The following is a 20,909-nucleotide window of genomic DNA, read 5'->3' as shown; positions in this document are numbered from 1 at the left end:
TGTGTAGCAGAACTTTGTTTTTTCCTTTTTTATACCCCATTAAGAATCTTGCAACCCCCCAGATCAGATTATCTTGTGACATTTTGGAGGGGGCCTGGCCCCTAGGTTGGGAAGGACTTGACAACATTATCAAACTGTATATAAAGTAGTCAAAAGTAGCTACACCTCAACCAGCTACAACAGTAAAATGGTGCTTATACATTGGTGCATGAGAATTAAAAGCATAATAATGTAATATCTAATAATACATCAGTCACAGCAGCCATATTTCTGCAGAACCAGTACTTTTACTTTTGATACTTTAAATACATTTTGCTGATAATACTTCTGTTCTTGTATTTAAAGGTGCCCGGTGGAGTTTTCTTGTAAACAAACATAAGTTATATATATAACATAAGTTATATTTACATTCAAAACCGTTGTAAAGTCGATTTAAATCTTGCATTTCTTGGTGTATTACCGCCATCAGTTGATGGAATAATGTCACACCATTGGTAGTAATGTGCATTGCATCACCTGCATGCTCCACAGCGCTACTAGAGGTCAAAAACTCCACAGGGAACCTTTAAGTAGAATTTTGAATGCAGAACTTTTGCTTGTAATGAAGTATCTTTACATTGTTGTATTGCTACTTTTACTTAAGTAAAGGATCAGAGTACTTCTTCTACCACTGCCGTGAGGTGTGCAGATTGTGAACTCACCGCCTTTCTCCAGAGGATGGCTCTGTACTGAGGAACCCGCTGGTTGTTCTGGTCTGAGAGGACGACTGACAGGTAGAAGGGATTCTTCTCTGCATCTGTACCCACATAGTTCTGGTGTACTGAGGGAGACAAAGACAATATAAAGATAAAATTATACATACAAACTGATATTTTCATTGTGACATCAACACACGTTAAATATCCAAACCTCGATCGGAGAACTGATGTTTTATTTTTAGTAATTTAGGTAGCATATTTTTTCTCTTAATGACCAATTATATTCTCTCCCACCAAAATGTTTAGGTATTCAACTCTCCCTTTTAACCCCTCGCTGTCTTGGCCTGTCTTTCTCTGCCTTTTTGTCCTCCTTCCTACCCATTCTTTCCTTATTTTCTGTCTCCCTTTCATTTATTTCCCCCCATCTCCAGTTTTCTCTGTGTGTGACATGGGCACAGACAAAGATTTCCTGACGACACCACCACAGAGTCACACATTCATGCCTCTGCCTCTTTGGTTGACAGGGTAACATTTTCAGAAACAATGCCAAACAGACCTCCAAACCCAATTAGATCTGTTCCTGCATTGCTGTCCCTTTCTTTGTCCTCCTCTGATGCTTTCTTTTCCTATGTTGTATTCTTTATTCCACAATTTCACTTTCTTTCTCTATTTGGTTTTTAGCTCTCTTTATTCTCCATTGGCCATGTTTTTATGCTTCAGGTAAACGATGACTTTGCAAGGTTGGGTTGCAATTATACACTTATTAGTTTACTGTAGATAGCTGGAGCTTTTCTCTCTGTGAGAAGAAAACACATTGTAATCAATCAGGAATTAAATTCATACCTAAGGCAAGGCTACAGGGACACAAAGGAGGACAACCTGTTTTACTATTCTGCACCTAATCATTAAGAAATTGAGGATTCAACTCGTTGTATTGGATGCTTCATCAGACAGGAAGTGCTTATGTTAGAATAATTGGCCAAGAGTTCATAATGTGTTGTGTTGTACGATGCAGTCAGCTCTGCTCAGGCTGTGAGACACAGATGGCTCAGTTGCAGTCCAAACAGGTCGAGCCAACTTTCTGGAGACATGGCTCTTTTTAAACTGCCCATGCCATAGCATGATTAGACCTTGGCTAGAGGAGAAAAGGCATTTCTTTTCTTCCACTTGCTGACTTTTATGCCTTCTAACTTTCCTTCACAATTATCTCCATCCATCTCGGGCTCTGTCCTTTATCTCAACCTTTTAGCTGAAGGCATTCTTCCTGATTCGAGTCACGGTAAAGAAACCTGGACAATGCTCTGTTGTTGCACAACTTGCTGTGTCACCTACACTGCGAGTCTGAGAACAGGGGGGTGTTAATGAGGATGATGAGATGATGAGGGTCAGAAAGGTGAAAGAACAGGTGACCAATTCTAATGTATTTTGTAACAATCTCTGAGGCTGCACCTGTGAATGACTCCTGCCAGCCTGCAGTCCAATTTTAATTGTGTTATCTGTTGGAGGCAAGCCTTTGCTCTGTCTGCTGGTGGTGAGGCTGTATGTCCTCTATGGGCATCCTCCCTGGGTGGTGTATGGGATTAGAGAGTAGTTGAGACTCTCAGTGGGGATATGGCTGGATGCTAACAAGTTTTGGCCTTGAATGAAGAGTGGTGCAGCACGAGGACAAGGCTGACTTCATAAGATAAGAGGCGTCCTGTGGACCAGGCAAGAAATTCAGAGGATGTTTTATTTCTGCAGCGTCTGAGAGGCAGCTTATAGGCTCTCCCTCACCCCCTGCATTTCTCTCTCTCTCTCACACTTACTCCATGTGTGTGAGTTGTTTTTTAAACAGAGCACAGCAGAAGAGCACTGACCTTTTCCCAGGAAGTATTTAAAGAACCATCTGGTGTGGTACTCTGGATTCTCCAGATGGACATCGGTTCTCCTCCAGGTTCCTGGAGTGTAGTCTGAAGTCTGTTTGTCACACACACACACACACACACACACACACACACACACACACGCATGCCAGCATACACACACACACATAGTCATCATGTTGGTCACAGCTTGAGTCACAGCAGTCTTCTCTGTGGAAAACTGTGCAACAGTACCAATTACAGTACAGGGCAGGAAATCAGATACATCCAAAGCCTGGGCACAGTGAGCCTCAGTCAGTCTATGCTGTTATTGTTGTATCATGAAGTAAATAATAATCCTGGAGGATGCAAAGATTCTCAATTAAAAACTGGAGGGTTAAAGTTTTGTCTTATATAACATGACATCCTAAATCAGATCAAGATGTGAGACAAAGGCAAGGGAGTGAATCACATTAGGATAGGGGCCCAAAATGGACATACACTGTAGCTGCATTTTTGAAAACTGACATAAAAAAGCAACAAAGATGATCAACAAATGCTGGGAACAATTAAAACTGTATTGAGTATGATGTACTGAGGTTGTTTAGCGACCAAAAGTGTATGAGAACGCATTGTCATGTTTCTCTAATCCAGTAATATGACTTTAAGGACATAAGACAGGAAGCTGGCTGTCATAATGTGATCAATAATTCTCTTGCATTATTCAAGAGTAGGTTTGCACCAATATGGTAAATACGTTCAATCATAATGGCAGTCAAGGAATAATTCAACATTTTGCGAAATATGCTTATTCACTTTCTTGCCAAGAGTTAGATGAGAAAATCGATACCACTCTCTTAACTGTATGCTGTAAAATATGAGCCAGTAGCAGTAGCTAGCAGCTAGCCAGGCTCTTTTCAAAAGGAAAAAAAAATCAGCCTATCACCTCCACTCGTTTCCTTGTCACCCTGAGTAACAGTTCTCCATAAAACCAAAAATGCTGTTTTTTGCACAGATTAAACACACGAGATAACGTGTTAATGAGTGAGCTTTAGAGGTGCTGGTAGGTGGATTTTTGTACAGATCCAGGCTAGCTGTTTCCCCCTGTTTCCAGTCTGTATGCTAACCTAAGCTAATCATCTCCTGGCTTTAGCTTCATATTTAGCATACAGACATGAGAGTAATGTGGATCTTTTCATCTAATGCTCAGCAAGAAAGCAAATAAGCATTTATCCCAAATGTTAAACTATTCCTTTAAGTTACTGTAAATAAATTAAGTATGATTTAATAAAAATGTATCATCATCGATAGATGTCTGGGTTTTCAGGACAACACAAGACAATTCGCCGATGTACAAGAAAAGACTATGGCCTCAAAAATGACCATCATTTCTGTGGTTAGTGAGAGCAAGACAGAGGTGAGTGGATGGGTGGGATGCATGTGTGCACAAAAGAGTATTATATTGTATGTACCTCATCTGACGAGCCATTCTCGACCCTGAAGCGTCCTGCCCTCTGAATGGCCCCATCTGCGTCACTGGAAATTAGCTGAGAGGGAGACAGAGAGCGGGAGACATGTTTAAAATTAGACGCCTGACAAACCATGACTTGTGGCAGACAGTAATAAGCAGGTCCTAAATACATTAAAGCTGGCTACCATCACAGAAAAAAGAGGAACCATGGCAGACAAATCACCTCCATGTGACAACAGCAGCATGAGTCCTACTACAAACATATCTTTCTTCCCCTGTGTATATTACCAACGTCTCCACACTTCTTTAATCATCAATAATTACTCAAGTCTTTGCAATGATTCCTCCAACTCTCTTTGCTGTAAAAACCTGTTTTTATGCTCTATTTTTTTTTCCATTCTTGCATCTGCCACCGTCCACTTATCGGCCCCAATTATCTGTCTCTTGCTGACTCATCTCTCTCTACTACAGCACTGGAGAAGAAACATTATGAGAGTGAAATGGGACAGTCAATGATAGTGGAAGAGTGAGCGGAACAAGAGAGGGCAGGGGAGGAGAACACTGTGTAAGTACATACAACTTAAAGAAATGGTTTGACATTTTGGGGAATACAGAACGTTTACTGGCTTTCTTGCAGAGTTAAATGAGATTTAGGTGATGGTTAGCCCCATTTTTAACCTCAGCACTCCATATGTTACTCTGTAATTCCATCACATAGCATTCCCTACATAAACCTTAGGAGAAGAGTCAATACATTAATTTGAGCCATTCTAGTGGCAGCGGTCGGTCGGTCCACCACTTTGGCCTAGAGTAAAATATCTTAACAACTAATTGGGTCAACGATCATCAGGGTTTCTGCAGGTTTTCAACAAGTTCAATTTAAGACTTTTTAAGGACCATCATGAATGCAACTTAATACCTATTTCACGTCCATACTGGCAAAAAAGTACGAAGGATGTGAAGGAAAATCGGAGTCCCAGAATTACTTGCAAAGTAAATTAATTTATTCATATTCAACTTTACATTAAACATTAAAGTGAACATGACTACACAGAATTGTGTGTACACAAGAGTAGTGTGTGTGTTTGATGGCAGGCGTTTGCTGGTGACTTTTTACGGCAGCTTTGCGGTATGTTTTTCTGACTTCCCATGCAACTCTAATGCCTTCATACTCAAAGCTCCTAATTCAAATGTTTTCTTGCACAAGGAGCAACAGGCTTCAACCAAGCACTAAATGTGCTGTTCTCGAGCCAGATCTCGCTGAACTTGCACTTACCTATAAAAGATGAAAGTTAACAGAAACAATTTTAACGGTAACACTTTATATTAGGGTACACATATTTACCATTAACTAGTTGCTTATTAGCATGCATATTAGTAGCATGTTGGCTCTTTATTAGTCATTATAAAGCACTTATTAATGCCTTATTCTGCATGACCATATTCTATAACTACTAGGCTATTAACTAAGAGTTTTCCCTCAATAACCCTTTAATTTCTGCTTATTGATAGTAAGTAAGGAAGTTGTTCATGTACATGAATTATGATCTTAATATGCTTTGCTCGGTATGGGCCTTATAAGGTGGTTGTACCACAAGAATAGTCATTCTCCCTTAATAACACTTAATAAATATGGTCTATTCTTATGTAGTAAAACACAAAACTACAAGTGTTAATAGTGTCCATATAAGTCTAAATTAAGTTTTTCTGACTCTGAATATGTTCCCCATTCTAAAGCGAGGTCTTGCTCATAAGTAATTCACTAGCCACTAACCCACACAGGTTCCCTATTCTAAAGTTGCCTGCTCTTCACACACTAAATCCATTATTCTCTACTTGCTGTAACGTATATCCGTTTTACAAACTGCATGTGAGGTCTCTTTAGGTCCTGTCAACTCTACTGTTAGGTTTGCCTCCAACTTTAGTGATCACCTTACAGTGCCTTTTCATCTTTAAGTTAGTTACTTTACTTTTCAGTTAGCTTTGTACATGTCATTATAGTATTTATGTTCGTTTTTGTATATAGTGTATTTATCATTTTGATAATCACCTCAGTGTCTTAGATAACTGTTAGCGACGATAGCTCAGTGTAGCACCAACATTAGCACGATTTTCACAGCTTAGCTTTTTTTGATGAGAAGGCTGCACAGATTGCATAAGTGGTTATTGGTCTGGTTTCATTTTGTAGTTGTTACAGTGTGATCAATACAACTCTATCCCAAAAACACATTTAAAAGCGAGACCGAAGTTAATGCAACTTATGTAACGTTAACTTCATAATCTTATACATTTTTAAGACCTGTGAAAATCGTATTTAAGACATTTTAAGGCCTAAAATTCAGATTATTGGATTTTAGACTTTTTAAGGACCCGTAGAAACCCTGATTTCATGCCACGCTCAGGATGAATTTATTTTACTTTGGAGATTCCTTAAACTTTAATCTAGTGCCATCATTAGATCAAAATTTAAATTTGTCCAATTCAAGCCTCAGCTGTGCTTTGTATTTAGTGCTATTAGCAAATTAGCATGCTAACACACTAAAATAAGATGGTGAAAATGGTAAACATTTCACTGGCTTAACATCAGGATGTTGTTATTGTGACATTAGCATTGCTGTGCTTTTGAGTACAGCCTCATGGCTAGCATGGCTGTACACTTTTAGTCTTGTTTTACCTATTATCCAGCAGCAGTTTGTGTCTTCAAAGGTATTTTCATGATCTCAAAGAAAAGATAAAATGTTTGGGTGTGAAATAATGTTGAAATCGAACACTTCTACAGACTGCAATGCTCTGCTCTGCTCTTTTCTTTCGGACATTAACTCCGCTGTGCAGGCTGCAGCAGTGTCCTGGCACAGTCTGTGGAAATATTGGATTTAAATGCTTGGCAAGAAAGCAAATAAACATATTTCCCAAAATGTTGAACCATTCCTCTAACTTTCCTTCACTCGACTTTTGGGGAAATGTCAATGCACTGCAAATTCAATTACAAGAGTTGGGAAATACTACAAGTTCCTTTTCTCAGGGTCAGATCCAGTTTTACATGTTCTTAGACCTGTAATAGTTGAGCCAATAGAGACATTTTTATTTGAACATGGTGATATATGACTGCTGACACATTACACTTAAAGAAAGAACATACTTCAAAGTAAGAAGTTCTTTTACATATATATATATATATATATATATATATATATGTATTTCAGAAGCTTAATACTAATGTGAAAGCAGTGTGTGTACAAATACAGTTAATTACGTTACATTTGATACTGATATCTCAAGTAAAGAGTCATGGGTTTAGTCAGCTGTGCTGCTGCTATCAACTGATTCTGAGTGATTTGCCACCTTCTTCTCACCCTTGTGAACATCTACAAAACCCTCTTCAATCTATTCCTCTTCACGTCCCATTTTCCTTTTTATCCTCCCATCACCATTGCACTGAATGATCTTTTGTTGCCAGGCAACGGACCATAGAGTCTCTCCTCCCTTGTTGCTCTTTTTCCTCCTGCCTCTCCTCCTGCCTCTCTTCTGCGTCTTTGCCCTTTTGCTCTTTGACCATCTTTACTGTCATGCTCTATTTTGCTCCCCTCGCCGATAGAGGTCTCTGCTCTGCCGAGATGTCAATTTTAAAAAGAGTTCTGGCATGATTGTGTATCCCTGCACACACTGTGATATGTCCAGATGGCCTGAAATGGTCTGAAGGAGCCAAACAAGAAGAGGGTGACAAGGAAGTTCCTGGGAGAGAAGGACTGAACATGGAAAGCTGCTAAATGTACTTCTAAGTGTAGCTGACCTCTAGGAAGTAAATAGAGACACAATGAAACTAGGGCTGCAACTAACGATTATTTTCATTATCGATTAATCTGCAGATTGTTTTCTTGATTAATAGTTTAGTTCATAAAATGTTCGAAAATAGTGAGATAATGACCATACCAGTTTGTCAGAGTCTTAGGTGACATCTTCAAATGTCTCGTTTTGACCAATAAACTTTTCAAAAACCCAATTAATGATATTCAATTTACAATGATATAAAACAGAGAAATAAATCTTTATATTTGAGAGGCTAAAAACAGCATTTTTATTTGAAAAATGATCAGTCACGTATCAAAATAGTTGACTATTATTTTTCTGTTGATTAATTAACCGATTAATTAACTAATTGTTGCAGCTCTAAATGAAACAACGGACAGAGAGGGAACAAACCACTTTTAATTTTTTTGGTCTCACTGTCACATAGTTGCATAACAAATATTTAAGCCTTCACCAGTGAATGTTTTTACATGCATGTGAGTATCCTGCTTATGATCAGGTTTTTGAAGTATCCCGATTTTGAGAAACCTGGATACGCTAGCTGGAGTACTCCGATAGAAACACTGGGACACTGTGGCATGTAAACACCTTATGCAGGTTTGTGATCATTCTCTGCCATGCTCACTCTCATTTTACTGGTGATGAGATGGAGAAGCTAAATCCAGCACAGTGGTGAATGCAGCAGAGTTCAGACAGCCAGAAACCAAACTGTTTCATTATCAACTGTTGAGGTAACTCAGTTGATACAGAAATGAGCGGCTGAAATGTTCGGGAATCAAACACACACCGGTGACACACGATCGGAAAAACTGGATACTCTTATGATCATGTATACAGAGAGATGAAGAACCAGGTTTCTCATTTTCCATGTAAATGGCATATCCCGAATATGATCAAAACCAGGATGAGACTCAAAACCAGGACACTAATGTGCATATAAATGTACTCAATACCTCAAAACGTCTGACATCATTAAAGTGAAGTTTTGCTGCTCTGAGGGTCTACACACAATGATAAACAGATATCTAAAACCATATTGTGAATGGCGGATACAACCAGTACAAAACTAAGCAGGGCTCAGTGGTTATCAGTTTGGAGAGTGGGTGGTGTGCTCTACTTCATTAGATCATGTCAGACAGTACAATGACAAGGGAGAGTGCTGAGAGAGCACTTATCATGGAAAGCGGGAAGAGGGTTAAAGTCCATTCAAAACATTCCTGTGGGCACGTGAGGATGAAAGGCGAGAGCTTTACATTCTGAATAAAATCTTTAATAACTGTCACACTGACTTTATTGTTCATGCTAAATTAAATCTGATATGCAGGACTGTAGCTGGGGGATTAGAAAGCTCTTAAATGAAATTCTGCAACTTTAGCTTCACTGGAGTTGCCGTGGAGGCAGACATATTGTAACACATAAATAAATAGTTAGTTTTTATGTCATACCAAAACATTTGGCCCATCCCACATGGGATTATGAGACACACCTATATATCAGTTATAACATTATTTGTACTACTATATACTTTCAAATAACATACATTTATGAGCAAACTTTCTCCAAGTAACTGACTAACTAACGGCCAACTCAGTCTTTGTGCATGGTCCATGTTTTAAAAAATAAATTTTTGTTTTTATCTTACAAAACAAAGTAGCGCTGCAAATAACGCTTATTTTCATTATTCATTAATCTCCCAATTATTTTCTCCATTATTCATTTTGTCTATTGTCAGAAGGTAGTGAAAAATGCCCATCACAATTTGCTAAAGCTCAAGGTGACATCTTCAAATTGTTTGTTTTGTATGACATAACAGTTCAAAACCCAAAGATATTTAGTTTCCTATCATAATAAGACAAAGAAATGGAGCAAATCCTCACAAGTAAAACATTGGAACTAGGTGATGTTTGGAATTTTTCAGAATTCTGCATGTAGTAACTTGTCAGATCTGTTAAGATCTAATGTCTACCTAATGATTATCTTCATATTTATTAATCTACCAATTATTGCTGATTAATTGCAGGATCACAAATTAGAAGCTAGAACCAGCAAATATTTGGCATTTTTGCTTGAAAAATTACTCAAGGATTAATTGATTGTCATAATATTGCCAATTACTTCAACTATTTCAACTTAGTATTATCAACTAATCGATTAATTGACTAACCATTTCAATTATATATGATTATTAATCGACTTTCAGTTGTCCAAATCAGCGATTCCAAGCAAATGGTCTGAAGTAAAGCATATCACTTTAACAGGTGATGCAATCAAACAATACCGTGATAAAAAAAACATTGATATCGTAAAAATATTCCTATTAATATGACATTGATTTCACCCAGCCCTAATGTGCAAACAAGTAAAGCACTGGCTGCATTTTCTCCGAATGGTACACTGTATATAATGAGATAATACAATCCAGTGCCAAGCATGTTTACTGCAGGTGTGAAGCTCTGATAAACGACAGAGAGATTTCTGTGCAATAATTGGCTGTGTCTTAGGAGAGGCTGCAGAAAATACTGCCTTCTCCCCTTTCATATGCATATTAATAGGCCTGAAAACAAATTATTTTCTGCATATTTCCTGGTGTGGTGGTATGTGCCTGTATGTCCATGTGTTTGTGTGTGAGCAAATGACCTCTGCTACTCCGTTCTGTGCGTGTGTGCGGAAAATGGAAAGTAAATGTCGAAGCTATGGGCCTCTATCTCCCTCCATTTCTCTCGCCTCCTGCAACATTAACTGTCCAATCGCAGGATAATGGAGGGGAAACCAATGCAGTGTTCAGACAGAGCAACGCACCGCTTCCCTAGTGAATGTATGTGTGTCTGTATGTGAGAAAAAAAAAGTGTGACATTCTGTATTTAATGTGCATTTAGGTAAGTGTTTGCACTGCTGTGTGTGAATAGGCTTTCTGCTGTTTTTGGGTGAAAGAATGAAAAATAGCAGGAGAAAGGAGTGATTAAGCGCTCTGGGGAGTCTGTGTGTTTGTGTGTGTGTGTGTGTGTGTGTGTCTATGCGCACACACATGCATCACGCAGCCACTGCTTCTAAATCATGCAACAGAAGAGTGGCAAAGAAGGAAAAGCTGCACTCCAATGATTCCCCGTGGACCGGGGGAGGCAGAGGAGAGAAAACAGAGGAGAAGGGGGCACCCGTTATGCTTCTACGCTTTAACAAACAACCCATAAAACACCTCACCACTGCCGGGGAGCAATAGTGGAGGGACAGGGCAGAGGAAAAAAAGAGAAGGGGGCATTAAATGTATATATATAGAGAGGGACAGAATGAAGGATGAGGCCACTGGGGAAGAGAGGCAAAGAGCGATGCGTAATGACAACAAAAAGCCGAATGATAAAAGAATAATAGCCGTCTCCACGATGCGTAACCCCATGGGAAAGGGCCGAGGCTTTTGAGCTTTATAGACGGAGCAGGGAAGCACACAAACATACGCACACTCTCACTCTCTCTTATACACACACTTAAACAGCTCCCATTTTTGGGCACAACTTGAACATTTCACAAACACAATCAAGCTCACTACATACTCAGAGAGCCTCTGATTTCCCCAAGGCCCACGGGACAAAGGAGCGCTGCAGTGCAGAGAGAGATGTATGTGTGTATGGGTGTGTGTGTTGGGGTATTAAATCAATACTTTTGTGACTGCTGATAGATAATTGATCTCATCAGTGGGCCTGTTCATGCACACTCACAATCCTCCAGGAAGGCAGAGAACACGGACGCGTAGGCGGCAGAGCAGGAGAAGAAGTGGCAGAGGGTGAGGAGGGAAGTAAGTGGCAGGGGGGATGAAGAGAGGCAGGTGCACAGTCTGAGAGAAGATATGAGTGAGTAATGAGAAAAAAAAGAGAGATGGAAAAAAATAACGAGAGGGATAAAGAAAATGAATAAAGAAAGAGAGGGGCAGGTTAAACAGAGGCTCTGATAAAAAAGTTAAAAAAACATTAGAAAGAAGGCAGTATCCAGAGAATCTGGTCCTTTTTCTCTTCTTCTATTTCTCTATTGTCAAGTCTCTCTGTTGTGTTTCACACAGTCAGATGCAATACAATTATGTGAATTCTCTAATTTTAAAAACACAAGACAGTTCGCTAAACCCCGCTCCAGAACAGCAATCGTCCAATCATACTGTAGCTTAGCAACCGTAACTAGGCATGGCAGGCCTGACAAGCTCTGGATTTCTCTGCATACCAAATACATATTTTTTTAACCTATCAAAAACCAAAACCCCAAGCACAAAAGTGTAAGGAATGGATTAAACTTTGTGTGTATGTCTGCTCTAATGTGAGATGCAAACATTGCCTGGCTAACTAGCTTACTACCAACAGTAATAGTTATTTCCAAAGGGGCATGTCATTAGCTAACTACATTTTGTGTGGATAGGCTAATAAACAGGATATGTTAGAAAGGTACCTGTTCAAGCCTGGAACAGCCACTGTGTAGGAGCTAACTTGTTACGATATCAGAGTTTAGGGTAGTTTACATACCAGCAACCCCAGCCAAACTTGCAATATCGCTACGTTTGCCAAAGTCATTCCTCATCATGGAATCCTTTCCCCTCGTAAAAGTGAAGTATTAAAGTATAAATCTAACCACTGTGTACATGGCCAAGTATGTTTTTCTATAGTAAGCATCGAAACCATCTAAGAGTTATGCTAGAAAAAATTTTAATTAAATTTTTATTCATAATATTGTATTGTAATGCTGTGGCTAACTAGCTAACATTTTTCCTGGGAGATGTAGCCTCTTCTTTTTTAGCATTATAACATGTATGTAGCCATCGTATGAATATTTAAGACCCTTATACAGATTTATCTTTTTAAAACAAACCAGCTGGAAACATTACAATGTCAGCTGGAGTTTTCAATCAAATCACGCAGAGTTTTAATATTAGCTAACACCAGCTAGCTAATCTGCTAGCAACAGCTGCCATTTCGGCCGACAAAATCCACAGGTAGAAATGAGAGGCCTGCTTTTGTTTACTTCTGTATGAAATCGAAGACCCAGTGTTTAAAAAAAATGATGGTGAATTCAGAGTGATAAATCTGTCATATGTGGTGAGCTTGACAGGCATAGCAACAGTAACTAGGGAGGGGAGGGCTTCAGTTAGGTTAGTTCGGCAGTGAAGCCAGACAGAATGTGTGTGCCAGTGTGTGTGTGTGCGTGTGTCTATTTGTTTAAGGTTATACAGTAAAAGGGTGGAACATGAGTTCAGGAGAGTTAACATTAAAGGTTGCACTGATAGAAAAGAGAATCTGAGATGTGTATGGACATAAATGTCTCAGTGTGTCACAAAGGTCATCCAATGACTCAGACAGTTCAGAATAAAAATACTACAGCTGCTGGAGTCAGAGGAGGAAGTGAAATTTGGCAATTGAAATAACTGAGTGTGGTAAGCAAATACGAAACGCTATCTATCTGCCTTTTCACAGTGTTCTGTCGGTCTTTCTCAAAATTACTGTTTATGTGAACTCCATCATTATTCATGGATGGATTATAACATTATACCCTCCCACACCATCTTTGGTGGTCAAGTGACCACACAGTTTTACGATTTGGTCTGGTGGTGTTCTATATTTTTCTTATTCTGAAGAAATCCCATGAAAAGAGCACAACCAACAATGAACTGATCCTACTAACAAATATTGACTGTGTAGTCAAAGCCTGATTCATCTGTGCCACAGACGTCCATTGTGTTTTTAATAGTTTTTTCTTTGACAACAATAGAGCTCTTTGGCACAGAGAACAAGCTATATCAGGCTTCGTATACACAGACTATTCTTGTTAGTAGGATCATTTCATTGTTGGATTTGGTCTTTTTGTGGAATGTGTTGACAATAAGTAAAATATAGAATATGACCTGACTTATCTTTTAAATACTTGAGAATGAATTTTGTCTTTTAGCATATAATATAACCATTTCTATCAATGAGTTAAATATGATTTTGAGTTTTCATGTTATTAAAAAAGAGCTCTTCCCGTCAAGCTGCGATCACACAAACTGATCACTGCACAACATGCATGTGAAAAGCCCTCTCATGTAGAGGAAGACTCCTGCAATGCTAATAATGATGTATAATGCATGATGTTGCTGTACACATGAAATAACCGACTACCCATGAAGGGGAAAATTAGAGGTGTAAATTAGAAATGTAAATCAAAGACAAACAACGTCTGTAATGTGGCTGTTTGCCATGTAGCCATTGACTGCACCTGATTAGCATTAACATTGCCTGTGGCTAGGACAAATCCAGCCATGCTAACATGGCAGCACCACATTGATATCTGCCCATTTATACTACAGCAACACTGGCTATGACTAATCTAATGACTAGGACTGAAGGCATTGGGCCACCCACCCAGGAGTCACGTTGGTAGGGTGCAGCAGCTTTAAGGGCCCTCAAGAGTGGGCAGATGCTGCAGTGAAGCCTGGGATCACAGAGCACAGCAGCAAAGCGCCATGCATCAGCTGCTTTAATCGACGATTAGTTATGTATCAGAGAAAATGGGAGGAGGCGGGACAGATGGAGAGACATAAAGAGATAGAGGGAGAGGGTTTAATCTTTGGATGTTTGGATAAGCACCCACTGTGATGTAGACTTCAAGGTATTTTCAATGACTTTTAAAGAGGTGTTTGATGCTCCAAACTGGCATTTTTGAGGTTAGTTGTGATACTTGTTACAATGACCAACACCACTGTTTCATTCTTCTGTATAGCATAATGGAGTTTTCTCCTAGTTAGACCTTATGCTAGGACAGAGAGACACCCAGAGAGATAATGCATACTGATGAAGTTGCATGCCTGTAAAAAAATCAATTGCTTTCAAATATGCAAATTAATTTTTCAAGAATTTTACATGCATCACTGTATTTTTGGAACCTTGGATGAAGTTTTCAAGTGTAGATGACGGCATGGCGATGTCTAAAAGAAATAGAAAGTGTCATAAAAATGAAAAATAGAAACAAACAAATCAAGACTTGCCCCTGCAGCTTCACTAAACAGGCAACTGAGCTCCAACACAAAATATCTACTAAATATGGATACCAATAAAAGGGTTTTGGGAATAGTCAGCCGCTCAGAAAACACTGTGATCAGTAGCTTTTACAGACAATAAACAGAGCAAGACATCTGCATGTCAAACTTTAAAGAAGCAGTCCTTGTGAGCTAATTTCATCTGCAGTTTCTGGTATGGTGTTTCATGTGTGTGTGAATCTCTAACTATCCTGCAGCTCTCCACTAATAAACCTCAGTGGCTCTAGTTATGACTCATGAGTGTGTATTCTTATCTAAGACTCAGTTTCAATACTTCAGTGACATTTCAGAAAGCTGTTCACACATCTGGACATGTGTGTGTGTTAGAAGGGCAATGGGGTGAGCCAAGAGGGGCTGGGTATGTTGTGATGCTTAATCATTGGAGATCACAGGTGCTGTTTTATTTCAAAATAACATTTTTGCATGGGTTCACGCTGTGGCACAGATGCAATCTTCTATGACTTTTCAATGATTTTTAATGTGCAAGAATGCTTCCTTGGAGGGTTTCAACCATGGACTATATACAGTATAAGGATGGACGACGCTTCTCCACTTCCTCCCACTGTACAAAAATGAAGCCAAAATATCCCGGATACGGGAGCTGCCATCTTGCGCTGGTGACGTCATTTGGAGCCAGAGTCTGCACAGTAGTGATTGGGGTTGGAGCCGTGGTGTCGAGGTCCCGCCCATACACCCGGCCGACTCCATCACGAGCAGGGCTCAGTCAATCATAACGCGAGACCCCCCTTTTTATAGCATCAAATAACTAATTAAAACCAAACTTATCAAAAAAATTAACATTTGAACATACATCAGCGTGATAAGAACTACCTAAACTGACAGAAACCATCCTCTTACAAATAAAAAGTTTAATTCATGAGCAATAAAACTCACCCTTGCTCAATTCAATCCACTCAGGGATTTTGCTGCTACAGCCTCACTTGGTCTGGTATGACCAGTACAGTAGCTTATGGTGGCTAATGTTAGCTTAGTTAGCAAACTTTAGATACACGTACTGCATGTAACTGACATTACTGAAACAGTTAATGACTTTTTCTACTGTTAAACTACATTTTAGCATGTCACAAATAAACGGCTGTATCACAAAAATAATTAAAGAATTAAACACAGTACCATTAACTTGTAGTGGCCACAGTGGCCGCTGTTACATAGTCTCGCTTTAATGTCAATAAACACAAACAGACGCAGTCACACACAGTGAGATGCACACATGCTGAGAGTGGGAACAAATTCAGTGTGACAGTGCAGTCAAAAGCCTCTGAGGCAGTGACAGTAACACTGGTAGGCAGGTGGGAGTGGAGCCGTCTGCTCACCAGTCACTATGCAAGACTGACAGCTAACCTCTCAACACAGCGTTCCTCACACACACACACACACACACACACACACGCATGCACACCCCCATACACACACACACACACACACGTGCACACACTCCAATTCTGACGGTAGTCTCAGTCGCATTCATTGATGTGAACTGCGGCACACCAAACAGCACACAGCCGAGAGACAAATGCATTCCCACACACAGAAATTAAATCAACATTACAGTGTATGTGTATGTGAAGGGTTTTATCCTCAATACTGCCAACATTTGGGGTTTTCCTGTGTGGTATACCAAACAGCTTCAGAGACAGCTAGTGCCCACCTCTCGCCTATCCGTCAACGCCTTCATATCTGGGCCTCAAATAAAGACAATTCAATTAACTGGAAAAACACAGCCACGCTCTCCAAACGGTTGTATCAGGATGAAATGGGTTTAATTATTGCCGGCTTCAGCTTTAGTGCGCAACACACAATGAAGCTTTTGAAAGTGCCGTTGTCACTGAATAAAGTGACAAGACAGGGTGGGAGTTGCCTTTGTGTTTGTGCTGTTTGTCTCTATCTATGAATGCAGATGCCATCGTGGAGTATTTGTTTGCTCATTTGTGTGGATGAGCGTTTGAAAAATGTGTCTCTGTGTGTGTGCTGGCATGGAGGTTAATCTGAACCCCACATGTGTTGACTAGACTGACTTGGGCACGTAATATGGGCTGATGGCCAGTGTGTGTGTGTGTATAGCAGCAGCAGGGTATTTTCCTTAGTTTAGTGCATTTAGTGAATTAAACTTCCTACTTTGTTTCTTACTTTTTTCCATGCAACAAGAGGGCCCTCTGGCACTTTATAAGGCAACCACACACACACACACACACACACCACTGATTCTCCACACTCTTGCCTTTATTCAGGAGAACTTGGCCAATGAAATCCTATGATTCAATATGTTCCAGTGTAGTGAATTGGTGAGTACATGAATATTCCACTACAACCTCAGCTCCTGGTGAGTTCAGAGTGAATGTAGGTAAAGTTGTACCTCCATGTCACTGGATTAGAATGTACTTTAGCTATGATAGCAGCATGGCTCTGGGACTGGCAATGTCAGTCTATCATTCGGTTGGTCGCCCCACTGCTTTGGTTCAGACTGAAATATCTCCACAATTGTCTTTGCATTGATCCCATGGCTTTTCCTCTAGCGCCACCAGCAGGTAAAAGATTTCACCTATCCTGTGAAATATTTCTAACATCTTCTTGATGGATTGGCACAACATTTTCTACAGACATTCAAGCTTCCCTGACAATGAATCCTAAGTACTTTGGGGGTCCCCTGACTTTTCCTCTAGCGCCACCATGAGGTTGACATTTTTGGTATTTATTGAAATTTCTTGACAGCTATTGGATGGATTGCCATGATATTTTGTATAAACAGTCATGGTCCCTAAGGATGAATTGTAAAACCTTTGATCCCTGAATTTTCATCCAGCACCATCATCAAGTCAAAATTTCTGTTTGTCCAATAGTTTGGTTTATGACCAAATACCTGCAAAACTAACGACATTCCCATCAGCCTCGGCTGTACTTTGTGTTTAGTGCTAATTAGCAAATGTTAGCATGCCAACATACTAAGCTATGATAATGAACATGGTAAACATTATACCTGCTAAAAATCAGCATGTTAGCATAATCACGGTGAGCATGTTAGCATGCTAATATGAACATTTAGCTCGAAGCATCGCTGTGCCTAACTACATCCTTAAAGAGCAGCTAGCATGGCTGTAGACTCTTATTGTTGTTGGAAGGACTGGGTCGTTCTGCTTTGCTACTTTTATCACAATTCTGAAGATGTGATGCTCATAAGGGTGCATGCATACAGCGGCAGATGGCCACCCACCCTGAGTCTGGCTCTGCCCGAGGTTTCTGTCTCTTAAAGGAAGTTTTTCCTTGCCACTGTCGCCTAGTGCTTGCTCATGGTGGGATTTGTTGGGTCTCTGTAAATAATATTATAAAGAGTACGGTCTACACCTGCTCTGCAGGAAAAGTGCAATGAGATAACTTCTGTTATGAATTGGCGCTATATAAATAAATAAATAAACTGAATTGAATGCATACAGAAGGATATATTTACTGAAAGCAATTCTCATTTCTCAATACAATAGAAAAGGAACTTTGTATTTCAAAAGTGTCCCTGATTCCTACATCTTCAAGTTTTCTTATCAAATGCACTTAGAACAGAGTTTCTACTTCAAACTCTCCATGAGTAGGCTGAAATGTAACCGGATCCTATACAGTTCTATAAGGTCAAAAGTAGTTGACTAGAATGAATCATATCGCCACAAATGTGTGTGTGTGGTGTTACCTGGTCTTATTGGCAACCGCTACTGCTGCTTCAATGATTCCAAAAATAAAACAAACAGACAGGATGAGTCACGGCTCTGCTTATGCTGGTCTCTGTTATTAGGGAGACCCTGCTCTGAATCAGTATCCCCCACTTGTGTTGAGACATTTGAAAACATGTTCTTCAAAGCACTGGAATACACTGGAGCGTTTCTAAAAGATACAGCACAAAGGGTGAAGGGATTTGTAGTCATAATAACGAGGTATATACTGTGGTCACTGTAACTTTACTTTATAGGTACAGCAAGAAAAAGTTGTCTTCTTTACAAAAATAGTTCTTTTAGAATAGAAAGTGTACTGCTTGCAGTGGAATGTTTGCCTTGGTTTTATAACCTTTAAGACAAAAAGATAAAGAAACGTAAGACTATTTTTTTGACAAATCATGCAGGAATGTATTCCACAGTCAACAGGTGGCACAAGTAGAGAAACTCTACAACAAATATATAGTACATATGTATTCTAGTACATTCAGCTGTGTAAATGTTACATTGGTGTGGCATTAGCAAGAGATACTAGCTTGTTTTAGGAGAAGGACTGTTCTCTATTTTTTCTTTACACATAAATTATAAATGGTGGATTTTGAAGGCTAAATGTCTTTAAATTTGTCAAATTCTAGACAAAAGCTATAAACTTTTATATAAACAGTTAAATTAATTTAAAAGATGAGGAAAAAACTGAATGATTGAATAATTAAAAAAGATCATGTTTTGAAGTGGCTAGTCAAACATTTCTTTGGGGGGTTGAGTTGGGGAATTTAGGCTAATGAGTATTTGTAAAATACTGGTTCTAGGATTCATTTGGTGGTCTAAAGGGAGTTGGTTGAATCTAAAATAGACCTTTTCCCAACAGGTTAGTGTAGCATTTAGCTGTAAAGGAAAGTGTATTAGGCTCTGCAGAGAGATAAGAATAAGGTCCTCAATCAAAAAGTCTGATTCTGAACAAATTCTGATAAAAACAAAAAGAAAATTAGATGAAAGACCTCATGAATTCAAATTTAAAGGGACAGTTCACCACAAAATCAAAATGACATATTTTTCCTCTTACCTATAGTGCTATTTTTCCATCTAGATTGTTTTGGTGTAAGTTGCCAAGTTTTGGAGATATCTGCTGTAGAGATGTCTGCCTTTTTTTAAAATATATAATGGAACTAGATGGCACTTGGCTTGTTGTGCTCAAAACGCCAAAAAATACATTTGAAAAACTCAACAACAATGTCTCTTTCCAGAAATCATGACCCAGTTACTCAAGATGAGCCACAGATGTGTTGTGAGCAGTTTCATGTAGGAACTATCTGTAGAAAGAAAATAGTTCATACATGAAACTGCTCACAACAAATACTACAGGTAATAAAAATAGGAAAAATATGTACTTTTGATTTTGGGGTGAACTGTCCTTTTAAGACAAAGACTTTTAAGAGTTCTGATATAAATACATTTAGTACATTTGAAGTCTTTTTAAGGAATTGCAGAAGGAATTAAGAATCCCTTAAATTTGTGACCAAGATATGTACTGAACGGGACATGTTATAGTTGAAAAATATTGTTGTCAGTGCTCTCTGTGGGCAAATATGTTGTTTAACTACCAAACATATTGTTGAGCTGGCATTTCTTGTTACTTATCGGCTGACGTATTCACCGACAGTAAAACTTGACTCTGTGAGCGCCCCTTTAAAGTGAGACATAAATTTATCTAATATCAGAATCGTGGATATTCAAGAGAAAGTAAAATGATCACACCTTCCTAATTTTATGACTTCTATGATTTTTTATGGAAATGTCAGGTGCTAAAATCTTGACACACAGGCCATGAGCACACAGAAACTGTCAGTACAGAAACTGTCAACACAAGGAGCTGTTTGTTGGCTAAAAGGCATCAGGACCTGAATTTCCACTGACTCTTTCCTGACCTTTGCACAAGCCTCCCCCTGGAGACATACAGCCTTAAACGGTGTGAGCGGCAGACTCGACAGAAACACTTTGTCTCATATGTTCACACAAGCAAGAAAAACAAAGACTTAATTTCACTGCAGAGTCAAGGACCAAAGATAATTGCTAAAATGTAAGCTTGGCATCATGTGCTTATCCTCCCTGAGGTTATTTCTGAAGATCAACATGGGTTTATCAAGCCCTGCCATTAATTTTGCATTATCCACTTCTATCAAACATACCACACGACTTCTTATCCCTTCAGGAATTTTCATGTCTTAAAAACACACTCATACTGGAAAGGATTATTTTTTAAGGTTTATGTGAGTTGCGTTTTACATTTACTTCATTAAACTAATTTTAATTACAACTGAATTAGCAATCAGTCCT

The 20,909-nt window shown here is 39.2% G+C and overlaps 1 protein-coding gene across 5 annotated transcripts in view; it reads right to left on the bottom strand.

The window, feature by feature from the left end:
• Window positions 1-20,909, bottom strand: part of garnl3 (GTPase activating Rap/RanGAP domain like 3) — a 77,757-nt gene that overhangs the window by 32,493 nt on the left and 24,355 nt on the right. For all 5 annotated transcript variants that reach the window (XM_044175476.1, XM_044175477.1, XM_044175473.1 and 2 more), the window contains exons 3-5: window positions 4,012-4,086; window positions 2,555-2,654; window positions 702-820 (exon numbers count right to left, since the gene is read on the bottom strand). In XM_044175476.1, the coding sequence (XP_044031411.1) occupies window positions 702-820; window positions 2,555-2,654; window positions 4,012-4,086 (294 nt within the window). The remainder of the gene's footprint in view (window positions 1-701; window positions 821-2,554; window positions 2,655-4,011; window positions 4,087-20,909) is intronic.

This window comes from Siniperca chuatsi, linkage group LG18 (assembly GCF_020085105.1).
Source record: "Siniperca chuatsi isolate FFG_IHB_CAS linkage group LG18, ASM2008510v1, whole genome shotgun sequence".
Taxonomy (NCBI): domain Eukaryota; kingdom Metazoa; phylum Chordata; class Actinopteri; order Centrarchiformes; family Sinipercidae; genus Siniperca; species Siniperca chuatsi.
The sequence above is the reverse complement of the archived record's forward strand: the minus strand, read 5'-3'. Positions and strand labels throughout refer to the sequence as shown.